Genomic DNA, 22,590 nt, shown 5'->3' on the forward strand with positions numbered 1-22,590 from the left:
CCAGGCATCACCCTCGCAATGCAGAGATTAGTCCCCCTTGTTGTCTAAGGCCTCCTTTTCCCAAGAAGGTGGGGAGATCTTGGCCCAGCTAATTGAAAAGGAAGACAAACATTTCATGATTTCTCTTGGCTCTTTTACAGAGATTAAGAAATCGTTCTGGGTTCCAACAAGATGTTACTGTACTTGGAGGAATGGTGGGAAAGGAGCTTAGGAATGTGAGAGAGCAAAGATAATAAAGGCCAGCTGTTATTTGACATGGCTCATTGGTAGAGCATGTTTCGATTACAGAAGGCCCCAGGTACATAACTGTCAACGTTTCCCTTTTTTAAAGGGAAATTCCCTTATTCCAAATAGGATTCCTTGCAAGAAAAGGGAAAAGTTGACAGCTATGCCCAGGTATAATCCCTGGTATTTCCAAGGAGGGCTGGAAATGCCCCGTGTCAGAAACCTAGGACAGCTGCTGTGTAGCGAATCCTGAGCTAGATCAAACCAATGGTTTAACTCTGCATAAGGCAGCTATGTTTTTAATTAAACCAGACCTTTATTCTCAACAATGAGAACTGTAACCTTAATTTATTAAGGGAAGAGCTGTAGCTGAGTGGCAGAGAACCTGCTTTACAGGCAGAAAATCCCAGACTCAATCCCCTGGTATCTCCAGGTAAGGATGGGAATCTCCCTTGTCTAAAACCCTAGGCAGCTGCTGCCTGTCAGTGCAGACAACACTGATCTAGATGGATCTATGGCCTGACTGAGCATATGGCTCTCACCCCCTAATTTCAAATCATGCACGTACATACAAATTGTCTTTCTATGCTTTTGGCCGCTTGCTTTTCACTTTAGGGAGCCTCCCACCTCAATCAAACCCCAAATACGGACCAGAAAGACTGGAGTGGCTTAGAGGTACCTGTACTTACGAGTGTGAGAGTAGATGTACCACAGCGTTGCGGTGAGCATGACTCCAATTAAAAAGGCACCGAAAGTTATTCCCAGCACAGTTCCGATCCCCAGGCCTTGATTTGCACAGGAGGAAAGCAACAATTAGGGCTTTGCCATTGCATGCAAGCAGCAGCCTTATTTATTCATTTACTTCATGAAATTTATATCACCACTTGGTCGCAAAAACCCCCAAAAAGGTTCAGAAAAAGATAAAACCAGGAAATCAGGAAAAGTTTACGATACATTAAAACATAAAAAGAAGTTAAAATACTAAAACAGATTAAAACTCATGCCAGCATTTCTAAGCATCTGGGTAGCCTTGTCTAAAGAAAAATGTTTTTAGCAAGTGCCAAAAAGAGGACAATGAAAGCTCCTGCTTGATCTCAAGTGGCTGGGAGTTCCGTAGTATATGTGCTACCACACTACACAATTGAGTTCTTACAAATGCTGAAAGGATATTGTGTGGCACTTGTAGTGGTGCCAATTCCACTGATCAAAACAGTCAAGTGGGCCAGAGTGGACTTAAGGGCAGCCTTGCTCTTCCTCACCCCTGTGTGTTAATTAAAAATGTTCTCCCTCCCAGCCATTATTATCTGCTGAGCTTGAAGCAACAGAACATTAAGTATTGACCAGAATATTATTTTTTAAGGGGGGGAAATGTTTTAGTAATTCAACTATCCCACACAGTTGTGTTTTGCACTTCTTAATCTAGACTAATTCCACCCTGCCCTCCACTGATTCACTGTAGATTTTTATTGCCATTTCACCCATAATCATGTATTGTTCAATTTTGCTCACTTTTGAGAACTTTGGCCCTAGGACATAACCAAATGCAAGGTGGCAAAACATTTTAAAAAGTCACAGGTGAGACTATTTCTAGGCTGTTGCCATCTTGTGAGTGGGACTGAATCACAAACCAACAAATCCAGATTGTGCAATTAGTCCTGGACTTTTTGCCCAAGGAAAGCAATAGAAAAATGTGAGAAAACAATGGCTTGATAACTTTCCTGCAAACAGATGAGAATGTATGCTCAGCAAATTGTCAATGTCCTTTAACCTCCTGCAAACTTCATGTAATCAAATCAGGATGTACGTTCATTAAATATGTTGGAAGCAACCTGAATTGCAGATTTGCATAAAGAATGGCACAGCAGTGGAACAAATTTGCAGGGAAGGACAATTAGAAAGTTCTAGCAAGTTAAGAACCTAAGAAGAGTTTGGCTGCTGGAGTTTGGTATTCAAAGGAACACTGCCTCCGACTTTGGAAACGGAACATTTGCAACCATGGCAAATAGCCACTGAGTTTGCCAAGGCAAAATGTGAAATTCTCTCTTCTGAACAACTAGCCAAGAGGCAGTAGCCTTGCCCTCTTTTGCATATGGCCACCCTATGCTATGGTTTCCCCAGTAGTGATGTATGGAAGTGAGAGCTGGACCATAAAAAAGGCTGATCGCCGAAGAATGGATGCTTTTGAATTATGGTGCTGGAGGAGACTCTTGAGAGTCCCATGGACTGCAAGAAGATCCAACCTATCCATTCTTAGGGAAATCAGCCCTGTGCGTTCACTGGAAGCTGAGGCTCCAATACTTTGGCCACCTTATGAAAAGAGAAGACTCCCTGGAAAAGACCCTGATGTTGGGAAAGATGGAGGGCACAAGGAGAAGGGGATGACAAAGAACAAGATGGCTGGACAGTGTTCTTGAAGCTACCAGCATGAGTTTGATCAAACTGCAGGAGGTAATGGAAGACAGAAGTGCCTGGCGTGCTCTGGTCCATGGGGTCACGTAGAGTCGGACACGACTAATCGACTAAACAACAACAACACCCTGTTTACTTTGCCATGAAATGGCCATCTCTGTAAATAACACTTCAGTAAAAGCAATATATTTCTATTTGCTGTGTGTGTGTGTGTGTGTGTGTGTGTGTGTGTAACTAGATGACTTGCTTCTTATAAATGGTTTTCAAAGGAGATGTATTTCGCCTTAAAAAATCTCATCTAAAGAGCTAGTCATCATTTGTTTTCAGGCTGCTTTGCCAGACCCCTTGGAAAGAGGTCTGGTAGGTGTTCAAGGTCCTGAAGAAATTATGACCTGGTTAAGCCAACGTTAAGCCATGGTTTATTTAGTGTGGTTTGATTTGAATCCATTCGAGTAGAGCAGACCAACCAAAGTTTGTTTCTTTGGAAACAAACCATGATGTGAAGCCATGTTATTATATGCATGGTATTATATCACTGCATAAATAGAATGACTGTTCTCTTCCTCTTCCCTACCCAATCTCCATCTACTTTAGTTGGATTTATCAGTGGCTTACGAACCATGGCTAGGGTTGCCATATGTCTGGAATACCCGGAATACTGCAGTCAGAAGCAGTGTCTGGGTGGAAATCGGCAAAATGTGTGGGAAAATCTGGACATCTGGAAACCTATGCTGACAGTGGGGTTTTTTTTTGGCGATTCCCCTTAGAAATAGTTCGAAAAAGGTGAATTTCTTTGGTGATTTTGCCAAAAAGGTTCAACAACGTTGTGCCCCAATTTTCACTTTTTGAAATATGGCAATGCTAACCATGGCTTGCTGTTATGTCCAAACCAAAACCCTTGCTTAATCATGGTTGGACTACTTCATCCCAGATGCTTTCCAAGCTACAGATGCATGAAGCAAGAGTAGCTGGAAAACAAAGCAAGCTCATTTGTGAAACTATTGGTGCCTAGTCAAACAAACCATAGCTTAGAATTCATGTGTGAATGCTGCCTCCTCCACTGCCAGGCCAAGGCTCCTCTCCTGCCTCAAAAGCCAACCTGACACTCAAGGCTTCTAGATAAAGTTGTAAAAAAGCACATACACAAACAAAGCAAGAGACTCAGGGTCTAATGAAAGCATGGCAGACGTGTGTGATGTGCCGGGTGAGTCCCCACTGGGGCTGGGTTCGTGTCAAAAGCTTTTCCTTGCTTTGTTATTTTCCCGTCCTGAGGGAGACGTGCAAAACAGAGGCAGGAAGGAGAAGATTTAAGGTAGCAGGATGACCAGAATCCATCCATTTTTGGATGAGGCCAGTAATTCAATCAATTCTGCCTGACAAAGGACAGTAAGCAAGGAGGGACACACTTCACCCTGTCATGAAATCACTGGCAGAAATTACTTCCACAAGGCTGCAGTGGTGTCAGGGGCAGCAAGGCAGGAAAAGCAGGCTGAGAGAGAGGCTGTCCTGAGAGAGTTTTGTGACAGAAACACTTGAGCATCTACATTCAAACTGAAAACGCAGAGGTTTTAACTGTCCAGCTACTTTGGAGAACATAAATACATTGCCAGGGCTAGGGGGGGGGGGGCGGCAGCTTCAGACATGTTCCCTGAATGTTTAGCATATTTTCTTTCTTAGTTTTTTTGGACATCTGCAGCCTTTTCCCTTAGGGAGATATATGTAAAAACATACAGACAATATTCTGCTTGGTAACTTGGTAGAAATTAAACCTGTTTCCTGCCTTCTGCTGTTCTGGTCAAGGAATGCAAAAATTCTAGTTGATAGGGTTGCATCTACCTGGTTCCTTGAGATGACCTGTTTATCGATCATTCATCCTGATTTGCTTGAATAAAACTTATGGGGAGGGTAGTCTCTACATGGTTTTTTACTAAGCATTCATTTTGATTTCCTTGCATTGTATATATACATCTTCCTGTTAATCATTCATTCACCCTACGCTTATTAATTCATTTTCCCTTCACTTTTCTAACTGGAGAATATATGTGCTGTTGTTTTTTAAAGTGCATTTGTTCTGCCAGGGTGACAGAGCACTTTAAACCACTTTAATTGGACAAACCTAAATTTCTATATGCAGTTGAAACCCCCTCCCCCCCAAAAAAACCACTTACAGTCTGAACGTGACCATCAAAATGAACCTAAGATACGCCACTTTCACACCATGCATTTAAATAATTACGTCTTCCCTCAAAGAATTCTGGAAGCTGTTGTTTGTTAAAGATCCACTCCCAGAGCTACAAATCCCGGAGAATTGTAACTCTGTGGTGGGAATAGGAGTCTCCTAACAAATATCATCATCCTTAACAAACTACACATCCCAGAATTATTTGGGTGAAGCTATGGGGCACGGGTGGCGCTGTGGTCTAAACCACAGAGCCTAGGGCTTGCTGATCAGAAGGTCAGCAGTTCGAATCCCCGCGACGGGGTGAGCTCCTGTTGCTCAGTCCCAGCTCCTGCCAACCTAGCAGTTCGAAAGCACGTCAAGTGCAAGTAGATAAATAGGTCCCGCTCTGGCGGGAAGGTAAACGGTGATTCCGTGTGCTGCTCTGGTTTGCCAGAAGTGGCTTAGTCATGCTGGACACATGACCCGGAAGCTTTATGCCGGCTCCCTCGGCCAATAAAGCAAGATGAGCGCTGCAACCCCAGAGTCGGCCACGACTGGACCTAATGGTCAGGGGTCTCTCTACCTTTACCTATGACTTTTTAAAATGTTATGATGGTGTTATAAATGTGTGGTGTGAATGCTGCCTTAGACATGTCCATATAATGGATTATAGCCAAGCTTACTCTACTCTGATTCACTGAAGGCATTAGACCAAAGTTAATCATGCCCTTTAATTTTTCAATGAATCTTCTCTTAGTATGCCTAATGTTGGATGCAAAGCCTTACTCCCCTGCCCTTAAGATGCAGTTTGCTATTGAAATATTACATGATACATACTAGTCTGTTTTAATCTAGATTTCCATCTCAACCTCAAGGTAGACTTAGGCTTCCCTACTACAACGTGGCATATAAATTAAGTTCCTAGGGCAGTACCAATTAGCCTGTGCTGCAAACACACTTGAAATGTTATATGTGGATCATGTGCACCTCAGCATAGATATTGTAAAGCTAGTTTTGGGCCAGAAAGGGCAGCCCAAATGATCAAAGTGATGGAGACAACTCTCCTATGTGGTGAGGTTGTAACATTATTATTTTTGGGGGTGGGTGGTGGGTGGTTAGTTTAGAAAAAAGGTGAGTAAGGTGGGATGTGATAGAGGTATATAAAAAAAATATGCATGGTGTACATAAGAAGCCTCCCACGAACCCACCCCATTCTATAACACCAGAACTGGGTAACATCCAAGGAAGCCAAATTGCAGAAGGTTCACAGCAGACAAAAGGAATTGAATTTGTTCCCACAAGAGGTAGTGACACCCACCCACGTGGACAGCTTTAAAGGAGACTAGACAAGCCCAGGGTGCAACTGAATGCCCCAAATGGCAAGCAGCAAGAGTGCTGTTGTGATCAGGTTCCATAGGCAGGCTTCCCAGAAGCACTTGGCTTGATCCAGTTGAGCTCTTGGTGTGTTAGTTGCTACTCTTGCTTGTGAAATCTTTCTTCTTCCCTCCTTGTCTCATGTGGGGGAAATGTCTGGACAATGAGAATGGAGGCAGCTCCCACTAATTTGGATCAGACAGCAGTGGGCTGGCTTCACTCTGTGCAAAGAGACTCCTTATCTCTTGCATACCCTTATAGCTACATCCAGTTCCTTCACCCTTCTCTGCCTACCATGTGTCTGCTTTATCTGAAATTGCACAGACTTCTGGATCAAAAAGTGTGTATTTTACATGTTGTGAGCAGGCAAGAGCCATCAAACTGTATCTTGAGGACAGGAAAGGGGGAGATAACATTCTTTGTCTTGTGCTGTCACTGGGATGCATCAAATAACTGATTCCCCAGTGCCATCAGCTGTGTGCATTCCTCTCCCTTATCATGTCCGTTTACGTTGGTTCCAACTCATATCCCAACTTTGCTTCCTCTTTCTGCGCCCCCTCTCCCCCTCCCCCCGCTGCCAGAATTTCACTTATACAAAGGTCATGGCACACACCTTCCGGAGCGTGCAGCCTAGTCGCCATCTGTGGCTCCTACCCAGCTGCTACCATGGAGACACAAGCACCACACGGCTGTAGCAGTGGCAGCAAGCCATAATTGTGCGAGGGGGGGGCAGAGTGACAGGAAATGCCTCCTAAAGTGCGGGGGGGGCATAGGGAGTGAAGGGAAATGCTACGAATGAGGGAAGATAGGCAGCCAGCTTCTCAGAGGGAAACGGCAGGGACTTTGGCCAACTCTGCGCTCAAACTGACATGGCAAGCTAGGAATCTCTAGGAAAAAAATCCAGGCTATGTGAGTTGCATTCAGCCAAGTCCTGCCCAGAGCAGACCCATGGAAATTAAGGAGCCCAAGTTATTCATTTCAGCGGGTCTGCTCTGAGCTGGAGCTTTCTTTCTGCTCACAGGAAGTTTTGCAGCATAGTTTTGTTGAGAAACAAACTCTGCATGGTTCCCTTTGGTTTCTGAAAAAAATCAAGCATGCAGCGCCTCAAAGCATTTATAGAGTAATTTCTATATAGGAAAAAATGTGTTCGTTGCTGGGAGGATGCAGGAAATGGGCCTAGGGACTGTGCCTCTGAGAATGTGCAGAGTTAGGTTTCCCACCAACTTAAAGGTTGGCATTCTGGGATATGTATTCCCAGTGTTGGTTGTTTTTCTAAAAAATAAAATTGTTTAGGGGCACTCTCATTCCATCTGAGACTCAGGAAAAACCGTGACAGGAAATGAGGCTGCCATCGGGGGTAACAATGGAACTGACGATTCACCACACTAGAGAAGAAACTATTAAAATTTTAGTTTCTTCTCCCGTTAGATTCACAAAATGTTTAGGGGTATGTGTACCCCTGCATCCCCCCCGAAAAAGAAGCACTGTGTATTCCATTCCATGCAGTTGCCACCAATGAATCAAGTACTGAGTAATGGTGTGCTGATCACATGCAAGATCCCTTAACAGCAGGGATGGGGGATCTATGCCCCACTCCCAGTGTTGTTGACTACACCTTCTGTCAGCACCAGCTAGCACAGCCAAAGGTCAAGGAGAATGGGAGTTGTAGTCCAACAACATCTGATGGGCATCCTTGTTGATGGACTCAAATGTTCTGTTAGACCAGGGGTAGCCAATGGGGTACCCTCCAGATGGTACTCCAGCTCCCATCAGCACCAGTCAGCATGGCTGATGGTCAGGGATGATGAGAATTGCAGTACAAAATTTCTGAAGGTCACCACGTTGACTATCCTTATGTTAGATGGTTAACAGGTACTTTATAATGAGCTGTGAATCCTGCGTGTGAAGCATGGAGAAAACACAAGGCACCATAAACAACGTAAACGTTGTACTCATAACATGCACAACTGTAGCCTGATGGTCCTGATCTCAGTCGATATAGCCTAGTTCCTTTTATATTAAATATAAGGGTCAATTAACTCACCGCGAGATAGAGAGGCAGGATTCTTGAGCATCACCTTTATGGAAGCATTATAGGAGCCATGCTAGAAGAGAAAAAGAATGGAAGTGGGGGAGAGCTTTAAAACGAGGCGAATATTTAGCTCATTTAACACACAGCTGTTCTGCTTTCCTTAGAGAACATTTCATGAGTAGGCCAAAGGGTTATCTCTAATTGCCTCTGTTAATCTAGCCAGTTCAATATACTCTAACAGTTTCTCTTGCCTTTCCCTTTTTGTTTGGCTAATTTCTTTTCCCCAGTTTTTAGCAATTAGGATCCTTGCCGCTCCTGTGGCATAGAGGAATATTTTCTGATCTTTGTGGAGATTTAAGTTATAATTAGAAAAATCTTAATAATTATTCATAAAGGAAACAGCTTATAAGAAGTAAATGAGGAGGCCAGATACATGATAAAGGAAGTCTTTTATTTGGTTGTTTGTATTGTTGTATGCTATGCTTATTGTATGTTATGTTCACATTTAATGAGGGCGGATTTCTGTATTGGGGGAGTGGGGGGGTTATGTTATGTTGCAAATAAAATTTAATAAATGAATAAATAAATAATAAAAATATTCACCTGGTTCTCCCGATCTGCTTGGCAAAAAAGTGTGGCCGACAAAGTTGAACGTTGTTGTTCTTCAGCCTTGTAGATGAAACTAAAGCGATTGGTTTTTGTGTTGGGGGAATTCAAGATCTCCACAGAATAACTTTTTGGCATGCCACTGTGGATCAGCATCTGTGGGGCTGCTTGGTCAGGGATTTGCAGGTAACAGTCCTGGAGTCGAAGTGGAGAGTTCCCATCAGCTGTCTGGAACGACACCTATTGAGAAGGGAGGCGGAGAAAAGGCAGAATGTGTTCAAACCTGGCCCTTGAATTGAGAATCTGGAACTGGGATTTACATGACCCAGCTGCTTTATTCTTCGTTCCCATACCTTCATTGCAGGAGTTGGGCCATATAGCTCAGGACTATGTAATTCCCCCTCCCCCACAAGGGTTTTTGATGACCCTATAAAGCAGCTCAGCTTTTGACTGCAAGTTTTTTTACAGCTTTTTGAAACTTTATAAAGTGGACTTTACTGGAATTCTGAGGCCAAGGGGGGAGAGAATCTGCAGGAGCTGTAATTTAATGTCACAGTTATCTCAATCACATAGTCATCGTGGCCACCTTCAATAATACCTGGAGAGATCAATCCTATCCATGTCTACTCAGAAGAAAGCCCAAAAGTGTTCAGGGTTGCCTTTAAATATTAAATTTATCATCTATCCCAATGTACAGGATCAGCAATACCTGGACGTAGGTGACTTTGTTAACTTCTACCACGGTGGTGGATGGTGAGCTGAAGTCAGGTGTCTGATAAAGATGGAGAAAGAGCTTCTCTGGGAGATCACATTGAAATGGCACCTATGAGAGAAGATAAAGGGGCAACAGACAGGTCCCATATTAACACATCATTTTTTCTAATATGAAACTTGGATATGGAAGCAAAATGAGGCCACCCTAAAACAAGGTTGTGCTTTCAACATATTTCAGGGGCTTTCTAAGTATGCAGAATATAATACGTTGTAAATTTAAATTATTCTCTCTTGTGAATGTTTGCATGCAATTTTATTGTTTAAGTGCATTGGGTTATGTATTTTGACATTTTACTGACAATGGGAGGGTCTTTATTGGCAATTGCAAGCAACTTTGATGGGAACAGACTTTGGTAATATGGTGCCCTAAGCAAGGACAAAATTTGCCCCCCATGGCTTATTTTCATGCCCTCCTCCCTCTCGCCTTCTGTTCTGCACATGCTCTCAAGTGCATTACATTATAGTGCTGGCAATTCAACCGCCCATCTAACCGGGGCCTGACTTTGAGTAAGTACCACTGTATAAATAAATATATAGGGCCCACACTGTTCTAAATCTGGTGTTGACTTGTGGGGGTGTTCCCCGTATGGTGGTGTATAAATTTTTAAGTAAACCATTTTATGCTCCTCAAAATGGCCCATGAGCTTCCAGGACCTGCAAAATATTGGAGCCATAGAGATAAGAAACATGCCTATTTGTAAATAACCAAGAGATTTCAAAAACACCATATGTTTCCAATGCTTTTTCCTCACAGAGAAACAGACTCACAAGGAAAGGAAATATTTCAAAGGCTGTCTTTGGAGTATCTTTCTAGACTGGGAAAACGGCAGTACAAAACAACTGTTTACAACTAAGCCGGCCATGAATAAATTGCAAGCTTAGAATTTAAAAAACAATTATCATTTTTTGTAAGAACAGTTCCACTGCCTGGTTAATTGGGAACCTGCTGTTAATCAATCAAAAGGTTTTGACTTAATCTAACCAATTAATTGACTAAAAGTTGCAGCCTTACTGAAATAGAAAACAATAACAGCACAATACAAAAGATGATGGTTTTCAGCAGGAATGTATTTCTTACCATAATTTTATCTGGATGCGAAGCCAGGGTCAGGACCAGCTAATGGGACAATGAAAAAGAAATTTTAAGTAAACTATTATGCAGATGTTGTTGGGTAGCTTTGCTTTAGAGCTCATGGCAAGGAGGGAGGAGTGCTGCAGACTGACTGCAAAGACCTTGCTTGAGTTCATTACTCAACAATGAAGTTCAGTTGGTGACACAGGAACACAGGATGCTGTAATGCAGTGGTAGAACATCTGCTTTGTATAACTTGGACAGCTGTTGGCCCATCCAGCTCAGTATTATCTACACTGAATAGCAGCAGCTGTCCAAGTTATAGCCCTTCAACATTTTGTGGGCCATGAAACTGGGGAAGGTTGAGAGCTCTTTGTAGGGGATGGGCATGCAAAGTTCATAGGTACCGTATTTTTTGCTCTATAAGGCGGACCAGACCATAAGACGCACCTAGTTTTTGGAGGAGGGAAACAAGAAAAAATATATTCTGAGTCTCAGAAGCCAGAACAAGAGGGATCACTGTGCAGCAAAAGCAGCGATCCCTCTTGCTGTTCTGGCTTTTGGGATAGCTGCATAGCCTGCATTAACTCCATAAGACGCACACACATTTCCCCTTACTGCTTAGGAGGGAAAAAGTGAGTCTTATAGAGCAAAAAATACAGTACTTATCCCAACTCCTTGCTACTGCCATTTGCTGAAATAGGGGAGGAAGAGAAAAATGGAGTGCCTTACAGCAGGCAGCGTTGTCAGACTCCAACTCATCAGCTCCAGCTGGCATGGCTGTAATCCAACATCAACACACTGACTACCCCTTGGTTAGAGTGCTGGTCTAGGGAGACCCCGGTTCAATTTCCCCCTTTATATATATTATTAGTCTCCATATAATCGAGAGTCTTTACATCAGCCTTTCCTAAGCTTGGGTCCCAAGATGCTGTTGGGACCCAGTATTGCCCAATGTTCAGGGCTGATGGGAATTGTATTCCAACAGCAACTGGAGACCCAACGCTGAGAAAGGCTACTTTAGACAAATGCATGATTAAGTTAAATAAATACAATTTTAAAATGTAGCAGTGGTGCAAATCCACATGCTCACACAAGCATGTGTCTGAAAACCAACCATACACCTCGCTGGAGGAATCCCTCACTGTGTGACCTGGGGCTGGTCATTGTCTTTCAGCTTAATCTACCTCAAAGGGTAGTTGCTGGATAAAAGTGTATGTGTGCTGGGCAGTGTCCCATGACATATTTGGAGGAAGGGCAGGATCAAAAAATGTGGCAAGCAAACTGAACAGGAAGATGCTACCCAAAGACCATTAGAGAATCCTGCAAGCTTCTGTGCTGACCTGATTTTTGGCATGAATGCCCCCTTCCAAGTTGGTAGAGCAATCTTCTATGATGCTTTTTAGGACAAAATGAGTCATGTTGTCAGTTGCTCTGCAGGCAGGGTCCTCCAAAGTCATCTCAGTGATGTCAAGTTGTGACTTCTGTGGGGTTAAAAAAACACAGCAAATGTTATTTTGGCTAAGTGCACCTACGTACCTCCCTCATACACAAATTTGTCAGTTTCGTTTTCTCCTTGTTTCTCATTTTTCCAAGTCTTAAATTGAATTCTATCTCTTTTTCTTATGCTTTTATTAGACATAAACATAAATACAAACTAAACAAACATGAAAGTACAGCAGTGCCCCCGGGGAGGCAATACTAAATCTCATATGATATATTCAATTTTAATAAGATCGCAAAAAACAAAACCATAAATGATGCATGAGAGGTGGGGAAAATAAAAAGTAAAAACAAAGTAACATTTGAAGTCAGAGCACAGATTTCCACAGATACTGCTGAAAATGAATTTGTCTGGACTAACGCATACTTTTTTGTGTATAATTTAGAAATAGCCAAAATAAATGTGATACCCAGTTTATAGATGTCTAAGGCTTTCAGAATGCATCCTCACTCAATGCAGTCAAAATCCTTATAAGTATCTAGGAAGAATATTACAAGTGGGCACCCTGCTTTCATAGCTGCAAAATAATATTAAAATGTCAGTATACAGGGTTGGAAATACGTCTTTTAGGAATAAATCCCATTTGATTGGAATGAATAATACTTGAAATCACCCCTCTCAACCAGGAGGCCAGGATATATGAAAAAAAATTATTCTGGTTAATTTAGGGTAATGGTCCATAGGATCTTACTTCTTTGAAAAATTAAAATTAAATTAAGTTCTCCTTATTTATGCAGCAATCTGCAGTAAATCTACATGAAAACTCAGACTCAATTTTTTCCTAATAAAATTTCCACACAGTTTTTATTAATATAGCTGTTTTTGCAAGCATTATGTAAGAAACAACCTAATTCTAACCTAATTCTTATACTAACATGTGAGCCGAAACACAGCTATCCTTCAAAATTCACACTTCTCCAAATTTTATGATGTAGTTCTCCAACCAACCAGGGTGTACGAATATGTATATATTAGAGGAAAGTCCCCATAAAAATGCATATATCAGTGAAAATAATCTATAAAAATGCATTATATTAAGGGAAATTGCTTATAAGTTTTGGAAGGGCACAACATGAGCAGAAAATCTCCTCACCTGCAAGAGCGACTTGGGAAATGCTACCTCAATGGCATTCTCTGTGCACTTCAATGGACGGCAAAGTTCTATCAGCCCTTGAACCACCTTGGACGGTTCTGAAATCTTGCTGTGTGGTGCTGTTGTCACCTCAGCTTTCTTTCCTTCTAAATTAACAACAACAATCTTTATTACGGTCCGGAGACCCAACAAATCATTACAAAGCAATACACAATTCAGACAGCCTACCTCCAGGTTAAACAAGCATTTTGTTCAGACTTAAAGATAGGGATCATTGGTTCTTGCAACCACCGATAAAAACTTTGCCACTGCTAACGTTCTAGCATTTGTCCGGTCTTCCAGTAGGAACCAGACATATTGAGCCTCTGATTTTCCCGGGAAAGGTACCAACAAGGGTAGTATCAGTTCAGCCCTGGCTTGCTCATATTTTGCACAGTGCAACAAAATATGTTTTATGGAATCAATGTCTTGAGCACACGAGCAAAGTCTGTCCTGGTAGGGAACTCCTCTCAACCTGCCATCCAACACTGCAGAAGGAAAGACATTTAGTCTGGCTTTGGTGAAAAGTCTTCAATACTTTGGTACTTTCAGGTTTTTAATGTAAGATGTTAACTTAAAGACATGCCCATTCTAAATTAAGTGACAGTTATTATATTTGGTCATCACTTTTTACAAAACACCTCAAAGCAAGTTACAGAATATTTAAACTTGCAAAACACTGCATCAATAATTTAAAACACAGAATGTCACAGAGTGCTATGGATATTGAAAGTGCTCATCCATTATCCACAATCTAAAGGGTCCCCACAGCTGAACTAGGTGGATATATATATCCATCACACCTTTCCTCCAAAAAATGTGGATTGGATTCCTCTGTTTTTGGGCCCTAATTCAAAGTGTTGGTTTTGATGTACAAAGCCCTAAACAGCTTAGAACCACAATACATCTCTAACCACCTATCTCCATATGAACCAACCCAGACTCTGCAGTAATTATCTGAGGCCGTTCTTTGTGTGTCTACTCCACAAGAGGTCCAGAGGGTGGCAACATGAGAATGGGCCTTTTCTGCAGTGGCTCCCTGTTTTTGGGATGCTCTCCCCAGGGGGGCTTGCCTGACACCTTTTCTACATATCTTTAGGAACCAGGCAAAAACATTCCTCTTCTCTCAGAGAAGCTAATTAAACAAACTGGGGGGGGGGGGGTATTGGTTTGTTTGATTTTTGTTCTTCTTATGATACATATTTTGTGTTTTCATTTTGTATTTTTATCCTGTAAACCACCCTGTGTCTTTGGATGAAGGCCAGCATATAATTGTATTCAATCAATCAATCAATCAATCAATCAATCATAATCTATAGTTCTATGTGAGGGGTGGATTTTTTAAATGTGACCAAGGGAAAATGCTGAGCGTGTCTAACTCAGGGACAACCACCCTGTTGCCCTCCATGTGTGCTTTGACTGCAACTCCCATCATCCCAGACAATTGGCCATAGTGACTTGGGCTGATGGGAGTTGTAGTCCAGCAATATCTGGAACACACCACATTGACACCCCTGCAACACAGGTATTTTTTGTCCATTGTGGGGCTTGAACCCACAACCCTGAGATTAAGAGTCTCATGCTCTCTATTAAGGCTAGAGATGAATAGTATCCTGTAGTAGGACCTGGAACCCTCAGAAAATGATCCTGCAAGGTTTTTACTGCACTGGCTCTGTTCCAGCCAAGTGCCACCAACATCCTTAGGTCTGATGTAGCCAACTTGAAACTGCGCAAACTCACCACCACAATCCCTGACCAGCTCAAGGGTGATGCTTTTGGCAGCTGGAATTTCTGTGTAAGAAGCGATGAAGGCGAAGTCCTTGTCACGGGCTTCTTTGATCAAGCCTTCTTTGCTGTCTGGGAGGACAGTACCGTTAATTGGCTCCTTGGTTATTTTCTTAATGGAGTATTTTCCTGACACCTACAGAAGAAAAAGAAATGAAAGTTTAGCAAGGACCCTCTTCAGCGTATGTTTCCATTCATGGTAGTACACACGGTTGCCCAACAGAAGTATTATCTCCAACTGTGTTCAACTCAGAGTAAACTTACTGAAAGGAACAGAGCTAAGTTAGCCATGCCCCTTTTCTTCTTCTGGTTATTTATTCTTTAGCAAAATTTTGAAAACTTAACATAATCAAAATCAAATGTGTAGTCACATACAGAACTGCACGGTGTTATCAGACTTCATGACATATTGTAAATCTCATTTTTTAAAAAATCTTCAAGGTAAGTTTAACAGATGGGGATATTGCAATACCAAGTTGTGACAAAATACTCCTTTTCCAGTGATATAGCCCAAATCATTATGTACGCTTCCTGTACTTTCCCGTTGTTGCTTGGCTTGTGGTTCTTACAATAAAGTTGTACCAGTTCACAGTGAAAGTGTGTTTCTTTCAACTTAATATGCAAGCTTTCGAGTGAGTCTTTAATTTGAGAGCAACTTGGGGAATCCCTTTGGCTGTTCCACTAACATGCCATCAGAATCCTCACTACCACTAATGTAGGCCCTCTTAAGATTAAAGAAGAGTACGTCTTCATTTTCCTCTGTGAATGTATTCTGTGATGATAGCTGGGGAATTGTAATGGTTTTACCTATTATGTTGTTCCTCTCCTGAAAAACAGTGTCTAAGAATTTTGTTTCTTTAGCACATGACTACCAATGTGGCTGGCGCTGTGGTCCAAACCACAGAGCCTAGGGCTTGCAGATCAGAAGGTCGGCGGTTCGAATCCCTGCAACAGGGTGAGCTCCCGTTGCTTGGTCCCTGCTTCTGCCAACCTAGCAGTTTGAAAGCACGTCAAAGTGCAAGTAGATAAATAGGTGCTGCTCCGGCGGGAAGGTAAACGGCGTTTCCGTGCACTGCTCTGATTCGCCAGAAGTGGCTTAGTCATGCTGGCCACATGACCCAGAAGCTGTACGCCGGCTCCCTTGGCCAATAAAGCAAGATGAGCGCCGCAACCCCAGAGTCGGCCACGACTGGACCTAATGGCCAGGGGTCCCTTTACTTTTTCACCAATGCCCATTATTTTTAATGGATCTACTCTGAGTAGGACTAGCATGGGCTACAACCACAGCAAGGCCTGTCTGTCCATGAGGCGACTGCCTCAGGCAGCAGCTTCTCTCAGTGTTGACCTTCCTTTCTTCCTTCCACCCACCCTTGTTCCTGATATTGGTCTTCCTTGACCCCATTCTTCCCTGGTGGGGAGCGGAGATGCCATTTCAGGGTTTGCCTCAGGGGCTGAAAAGTGCTGGGCCAGCCCTAATCAGAGTTTGGTGTGACTGGCAGATGTTTCACCCTTGCACCACTCTGTCTGCCTCTGAATGCAAGTTCCTGCAGGGAGCTTCAATAGCAGAGGCCTTCATGCCCTACTTGTGGACTCCCCATAGCCCTCTCATTGGCCACTGTGAGAAGCAGAATGGTCTTCTTATATGTAAGGCAGAGGTGGAAAATCTCAGGCCCAGAAGCTGAATGCCACCTTTCATGCCCTTTTTGTCTGCCCTTCTGGATCAACACATCTAGCTTTGTTTTTTGAATAATAGTAATCATGAAGTTCTAAGCCCATAATTTCAGCAGCCAGAGGGCATTTCTCTCCCACTCTTACCATGAATTTCACATATTCAGGCATCTGCTCAATGTTCCAAAACATCCTCTCATGGCTTTTAAGCACTAGTAGCGTGGTCAGCTCCTTAGCTGGTTTTTCATTACTGCATGTCACTTTGATGTTCAGATCCACAGCCTGTGTGCTGGAGAACAAACCCAAGGATAAATGATAAGGGCTCATTGTTGAGCAAGGTATTTCTTTTTAACAGCCCATGCAACACCTAGCAGATCCCACTTTGGTAGACCAGACTGGAATAGCATGTTAATCGCCAACATGCCTTGCTAGTCAACCTGTGTTTGTCACCTGCATCGTGTAAGACATTAACATCAGAGGCAGGCTGGCTTTGGTCTTGTGTAGTCTGCTCTGTTGTTATTTTCGACAAAACTTCTCATGGTCCACTGGTGTGTTTTAAATTTACAAAGGCAAAGCAATACTCATGATCGCTAATGGTTCAACAGGCATAGCTAATCTATGTTCAGTGATCCTGAATATGCACCTTTTGGTTAAGACAGGACCGTGATATGGCTTAGTCAAGGCCTCTTTACAAAAATTTCCACAACTGGTAGACTCCAGAAATTGTCCATTAGTGTCCCAGTTGACCATGGATTAGAATATGAATAGACTTTTCTTCTTCCCTACCTTTACTCATGCTACCTCGCTATTAAGCTGATCTATCAAAATTGATTAAGGCCCACCTATAAGGCTGATTAGGGGGACGCAGGTGGCGCTGTGGGTTAAAGCCTCAGCGCCTAGGACTTGCTGATCGAAAGGTCGGCGGTTCGAATCCCTGCGGCGGGGTGCGCTCCCGCTGCTCGGTCCCAGCGCCTGCCAACCTAGCAGTTCGAAAGCACCTCCGGGTGCAAGTAGATAAATAGGGACCGCTTACCAGCGGGAAGGTAAACGGCGTTTCCGTGTGCAGCTCTGGCTCGCCAGAGCAGCGATGTCACGCTGGCCACGTGACCCGGAAGTGTCTCCGGACAGCGCTGGCCCCTGGCCTCTTGAGTGAGATGGGCGCACAACCCCAGAGTCTGTCAAGACTGGCCCGTACGGGCAGGGGTACCTTTACCTTTACCTTTTATAAGGCTGATTGCTCTTTCTTTCTTTTTCATTCATTAAGGTTATCAACCTTACAGTATCTATTGAGGCAGATCTTCCTATGTATCACTATGAATTCTGATCTAAAAGGCTAAGTTTCCTTCCCTTTTTAATTGTTAAGGTTAATTTATCTACTTCCTAATGTTGCAAAGTTAGGGAACCTCAGGCTTGGGCTGGCCAACCTTTTGATCATTATGAAGACTTATGTACTTCTATTAAGGTGGCCGTGTCCTTATTTTTTCTACTGAGTTGAATATAATATTCCCCATATCTATCGGCTTATCTGTTCCCTCCAATTTTTCAAGTCTGTGCCTCCTTGCCAATATATATTAACACCAATCTTTCCTCTTTACAGTTTCTTTCTTTTTGGAGAGAGCCAGGAAGCACCAAATGCTTATCGTGGTAAGTCTCTTAAATGGCTATACATTGTGGACCTGTACTATCAACTCAAGCCTTCTTTCTTACCCATTTTTGCAGCCTGATCATTGCCAAAAATGTCATAAGCCACACAAGAATATTGCAGGACAAAACTGGTGGAAATGTGAACATTATTATTTGCATAATTTACTCGCAAGTCAGAAGTTAGATCCATGCAACCAAATTACCCAGAGTCTGGAGGACTCTGCTGGAGCCACATGATGTGGGCTTCTCTTCCAGGGTGTACAGTGGGATCCAGACAGCTCTTGGTATTGTCAGAGTTAAACTCAGCCTCTAGGTACGGCTCAGCATCAAAATAGTTCTTAGGTACACATTCCTTGGAGGAGCTGGGCTCTGAAGGAGACAAAAGAACAATTGTGGGAAACTTGCTCAGGTAGAAAGAGCAGGAGATGGCTGATGCTCAATAAGAGAAAAACACATGCAATGATTTGACTGTTTAAAGGTAAAGGTAAAGGTACCCCTGCCCGTACGGGCCAGTCTTGACAGACTCTGGGGTTGTGCGCCCATCTCACTTAAGAGGCCAGGGGCCAGCGCTGTCCGGAAACACTTCCGGGTCACGTGGCCAGCGTGACATCGCTGCTCTGGCGAGCCAGAGCTGCACACGGAAACGCCGTTTACCTTCCCGCTGGTAAGCGGTCCCTATTTATCTACTTGCACCCGGAGGTGCTTTCGAACTGCTAGGTTGGCAGGCGCTGGGACCGAGCAGCGGGAGCGCACCCCGCCGCAGGGATTCGAACCGCCGACCTTTCGATCGGCAAGTCCTAGGCGCTGAGGCTTTAGCCCACAGCGCCACCTGCGTCCCTACTGATTTGACTGTTTATGTATCATCAAAAAAGAGGAAATCATTCACTAAGAAAAAGAGGATACGGGTCTGCATAAAATTTGGATGTGCTGATTTGAATGCACTGGTGGAATTTTAGAAAAATGACTATAAGAAGCAGCACAATACATCTCACCCTGGTGGGAAAGACCCACCAGGGTGACTAGTGTGCCTACTCATTTTTCTGTTCAGGTGTTCACTCTGGATAGGCAACTTCAGGACCACTCCTGCTTTCCCTTGGTCAGTGCTTCAAAGAGAAGAGCCCTTCAGAAACAGGGCTGTCTTCTGATAGATTGTGATTTGCAAAGTGGACGTAAAGCCACCCATATATGGCCCATTTTTCATTCATTCATTGTTTCTAGTCAAATCCAAATTCATGCAGATCTAATCAATTAATACATCAATTGAACTCAATTTAATTCATTAGTAAAAGGTAAAGGTAAAGGGACCCCTGACCATTAGGTCCAGTCGTGGACAACTCTGGGGTTGCGGCGCTCATCTCGCTCTATAGGCCGAGGGAGCCGGTGTTTGTCCGCAAACAGTTTTTCCGGATCATGTAGCCAGCATGACTAAGCCGCTTCTAGCGAAACCAGAGCAGCGCACAGAAATGCTGTTTACCTTCTCGCCAGAGTGGTACCTATTTATCTACTTGCACTTTGACATGCTTTCAAACTGCTAGGTTGGCAAGAGCTGGGACAGAGAAATGGGAGCTCACCCCGTTGCGGGGATTCGAACTGCTGACCTTCTGATCGGCAAGTCCTAGGCTCTGTGGTTTAACCCACAGTGCCACCCGTCATTAGTAACTGCATGCAAATGATTTGGATCAGGTGGGGTAAGGTCCCCTTAGCAAGTCATTGTGGCTCTACAGCATTCCTCACCAACTGGTGTCTTCCAGATGTTTTGAACTATAACTCTCATCGGCCTCAGCCAGCAATTGATGGAAGTTGTAGTCCAACAACATGCGGAGGACCACAGGTTGGGGAAGGGTGCTCTATAGGGAGGACTCCTGCTACACTTTGACTTAAAAAACACCATCTTAACAGAACTGACCTCTGTTGACTTGAAAGTTAATCTTCTGAGGTTCTTCCAATTCCACACAGGTGCTGACACCCCCATAATAAGTTTTGGCCCACTTTAGGATCTCCACATTGGAGGAAGGCAAATCGGTTTTGTTGATTTCTTTGTTGAACCCCATGAGCGTGAGTTTCACATCCTGGAAAAGAAATGTACAGCAGAATAAAATCAGAGTGTTCCCCGTGCTATTTTTATAGAAAAGAGATGCTGGATCTCATCATGAACACCTCCCTCATTTTCTTATAATAGCAGTGGAGACCTGAGAGATGCTAGAACTGAGTTCCACAAAGTTCTGGCTAAAAAAGGGGCCCTAGTGTTTCCTTTTGGCAGTGAGAGTTGCACTCTATAAATCCTAAATGTATTTCATGTCTGGATTCAAGCACAACATTGAGAGATAGTCCTTGGACAGCATTGGGTCTTGTAACTTTGGCCTCACTTTTCTATTATTAAAAGGGGAGTTCCAGGTGGCCAAAGGACAGGGAGCTGAATGAGGTGATATATTGTCCAGTCACTCAGAGCAGTGGACAAATCAGTCATTTCTGGTTTCTTCTCAGTTTCTCCTTTTTTCCAGCCTTCATTTTTGCAAGCTATACCCCCTAATATAATGCACTTTAAATGTTATTTTCATGATTAAATGTATTTTTGTGCACACTTCCCATTAATAAATTCATGTTTGTACTCATTTTTTGGTTGGAAAGTTGCATCACAAAATTTGCAAAGGGTGAGTTTTGACGGGTAGGTACATGTTGGTTTGCACTGTTTTGTGAACTATCAATTAGTTAGTTTGCATTAAAATGCAAACCAAACAAAATTCCTCCCCCATCCCTAACCTCTCCACTTACACAGGGAGGAACAGGAGTGACAACCTATGGGTGCCTTCCTCCCAACCTCACCTGCAGCACCTACCTTGACATCATTGGATCTCCACATGAGGACATCAAGCTCAAATAAGGGTAGCAAATTTAATAATTTAACCGCACACATTTTGCAAGTGATTGTGCACTCTGAACCCACGTGCATTGCACATGCGCCCTGTTTAAATATTCTTCACTTCCAGAAACACCAATTGTCTCTGTGTGGAGGTGTAATATTTAAATACAGCAGGGTTGGGCAACCCTTTTCAACCTGAGTGCTACATTCCCTTCTGGACAACCTCCTTGGACATGGGAGTGGTGGGGGGCATGTAAGAGCATGAGAAGAGCCTGCTGGATCAGGCCAGTAGCCCATGTAGTCCAGCACTCTGTTCTTACTGTGGTCAACCAAATGCCTGTGGGAAACCCAAAAGCAGGGTCTAAACACAAGGGCACTGTGGTCTGCAGCAACTGGGATACAGAAGCATTGCTACCACCAACTGTGGAGGCAGAGGATAGCCATTGTGGCTAGTAGCCACTGATAGCCTTTACGTGCATGAACTTGACTAATCCTCTTTTGAAGTCATCTGGTTTGGTGTTCATCAATGCTTCTGGTGGGAGGGAGTTCCATAGTCCTTTCTTTTATCTGTCCTGAATCTTCCAACATGCCTTCCTAGCTCAGGGACATCCCTGCTTTTTTATCGGTGAAAGATTGGAGGCTGTGATGTCATTACAGTGGGTGTTTGGTCACTGCTCCATGATGATGCCTGTAACATTTGTTTTATTTATTTTTATTTATTAAATTTCTATCCAGCCCTTCATCTGGGGATCACAGAGCAGTTTAAAATATGAAAACACAAAAATACATAAAATAATAACCCCAAAGTCCCACAGGCCTGTGAGAAGAGGAAATCTTTTGCCTAGCACCTAAAGATATGCAATGGATGCACCAGGCAAAGCTCCCTGGGAAGAGCATCCCGCAAAGGGGGGCCACCACAGAAAAGGCCTGTTCTCGTATTGCCAGCCTCTGCATGCCTTGTGAGGAAGGCACACGAAGAAAGGCTTCAGATGATAATCACTGGGTCTGGGTTGGCTCAAATCGGGAGAGGTGGTCTTTGAGGTACTGCAATTCTAAGCTGTTTATGAGATGGCACTTAAAGGAAACAGGAAATGATTTTTGGCACACCAATAACTGTGCATTTACTTCTGTCAGCTACAATTTTCAGAATTTATTTTTACACTTTCTATCCCCATGCAGGTTACGGAAAAGGAATGACACAAAGGCTCTCTGTGACCCCCCAGTCACCTTCTCAGCACAGAGAGGAAAGAACAAGTCAGAGAGGTCAGGCAGAAGCTGACAGCTAATCTCCCCCCACGATCAAAGGAATTTTATAACCTATTGTTGTCTGCCTTGAAAGCTGAA

General features: G+C 43.3%; 1 protein-coding gene across 2 annotated transcripts in view; it reads right to left on the reverse strand.

Moving 5' to 3' along the window:
- The window catches only part of ENG (endoglin), a 52,637-nt gene that overhangs the window by 2,266 nt on the left and 27,781 nt on the right, over positions 1-22,590 (reverse strand). The window contains exons 4-14 of one of the 2 annotated variants that reach the window (XM_083721762.1): positions 20,293-20,455; positions 18,590-18,755; positions 16,890-17,031; positions 15,030-15,210; positions 13,251-13,396; positions 11,997-12,137; positions 10,660-10,698; positions 9,517-9,630; positions 8,805-9,047; positions 8,214-8,274; positions 915-1,010 (exon numbers count right to left, since the gene is read on the reverse strand). In XM_083721762.1, coding sequence (XP_083577888.1) covers positions 915-1,010; positions 8,214-8,274; positions 8,805-9,047; positions 9,517-9,630; positions 10,660-10,698; positions 11,997-12,137; positions 13,251-13,396; positions 15,030-15,210; positions 16,890-17,031; positions 18,590-18,755; positions 20,293-20,455 — 1,492 coding nt within the window. The remainder of the gene's footprint in view (positions 1-914; positions 1,011-8,213; positions 8,275-8,804; positions 9,048-9,516; positions 9,631-10,659; positions 10,699-11,996; positions 12,138-13,250; positions 13,397-15,029; positions 15,211-16,889; positions 17,032-18,589; positions 18,756-20,292; positions 20,456-22,590) is intronic. The other variant, XM_083721763.1, reaches the window with a different exon arrangement.

Source organism: Podarcis gaigeae, assembly GCF_964106915.1.
Source record: "Podarcis gaigeae genome assembly, chromosome: Z".
NCBI classification, from domain to species: Eukaryota; Metazoa; Chordata; class Lepidosauria; order Squamata; family Lacertidae; genus Podarcis; species Podarcis gaigeae.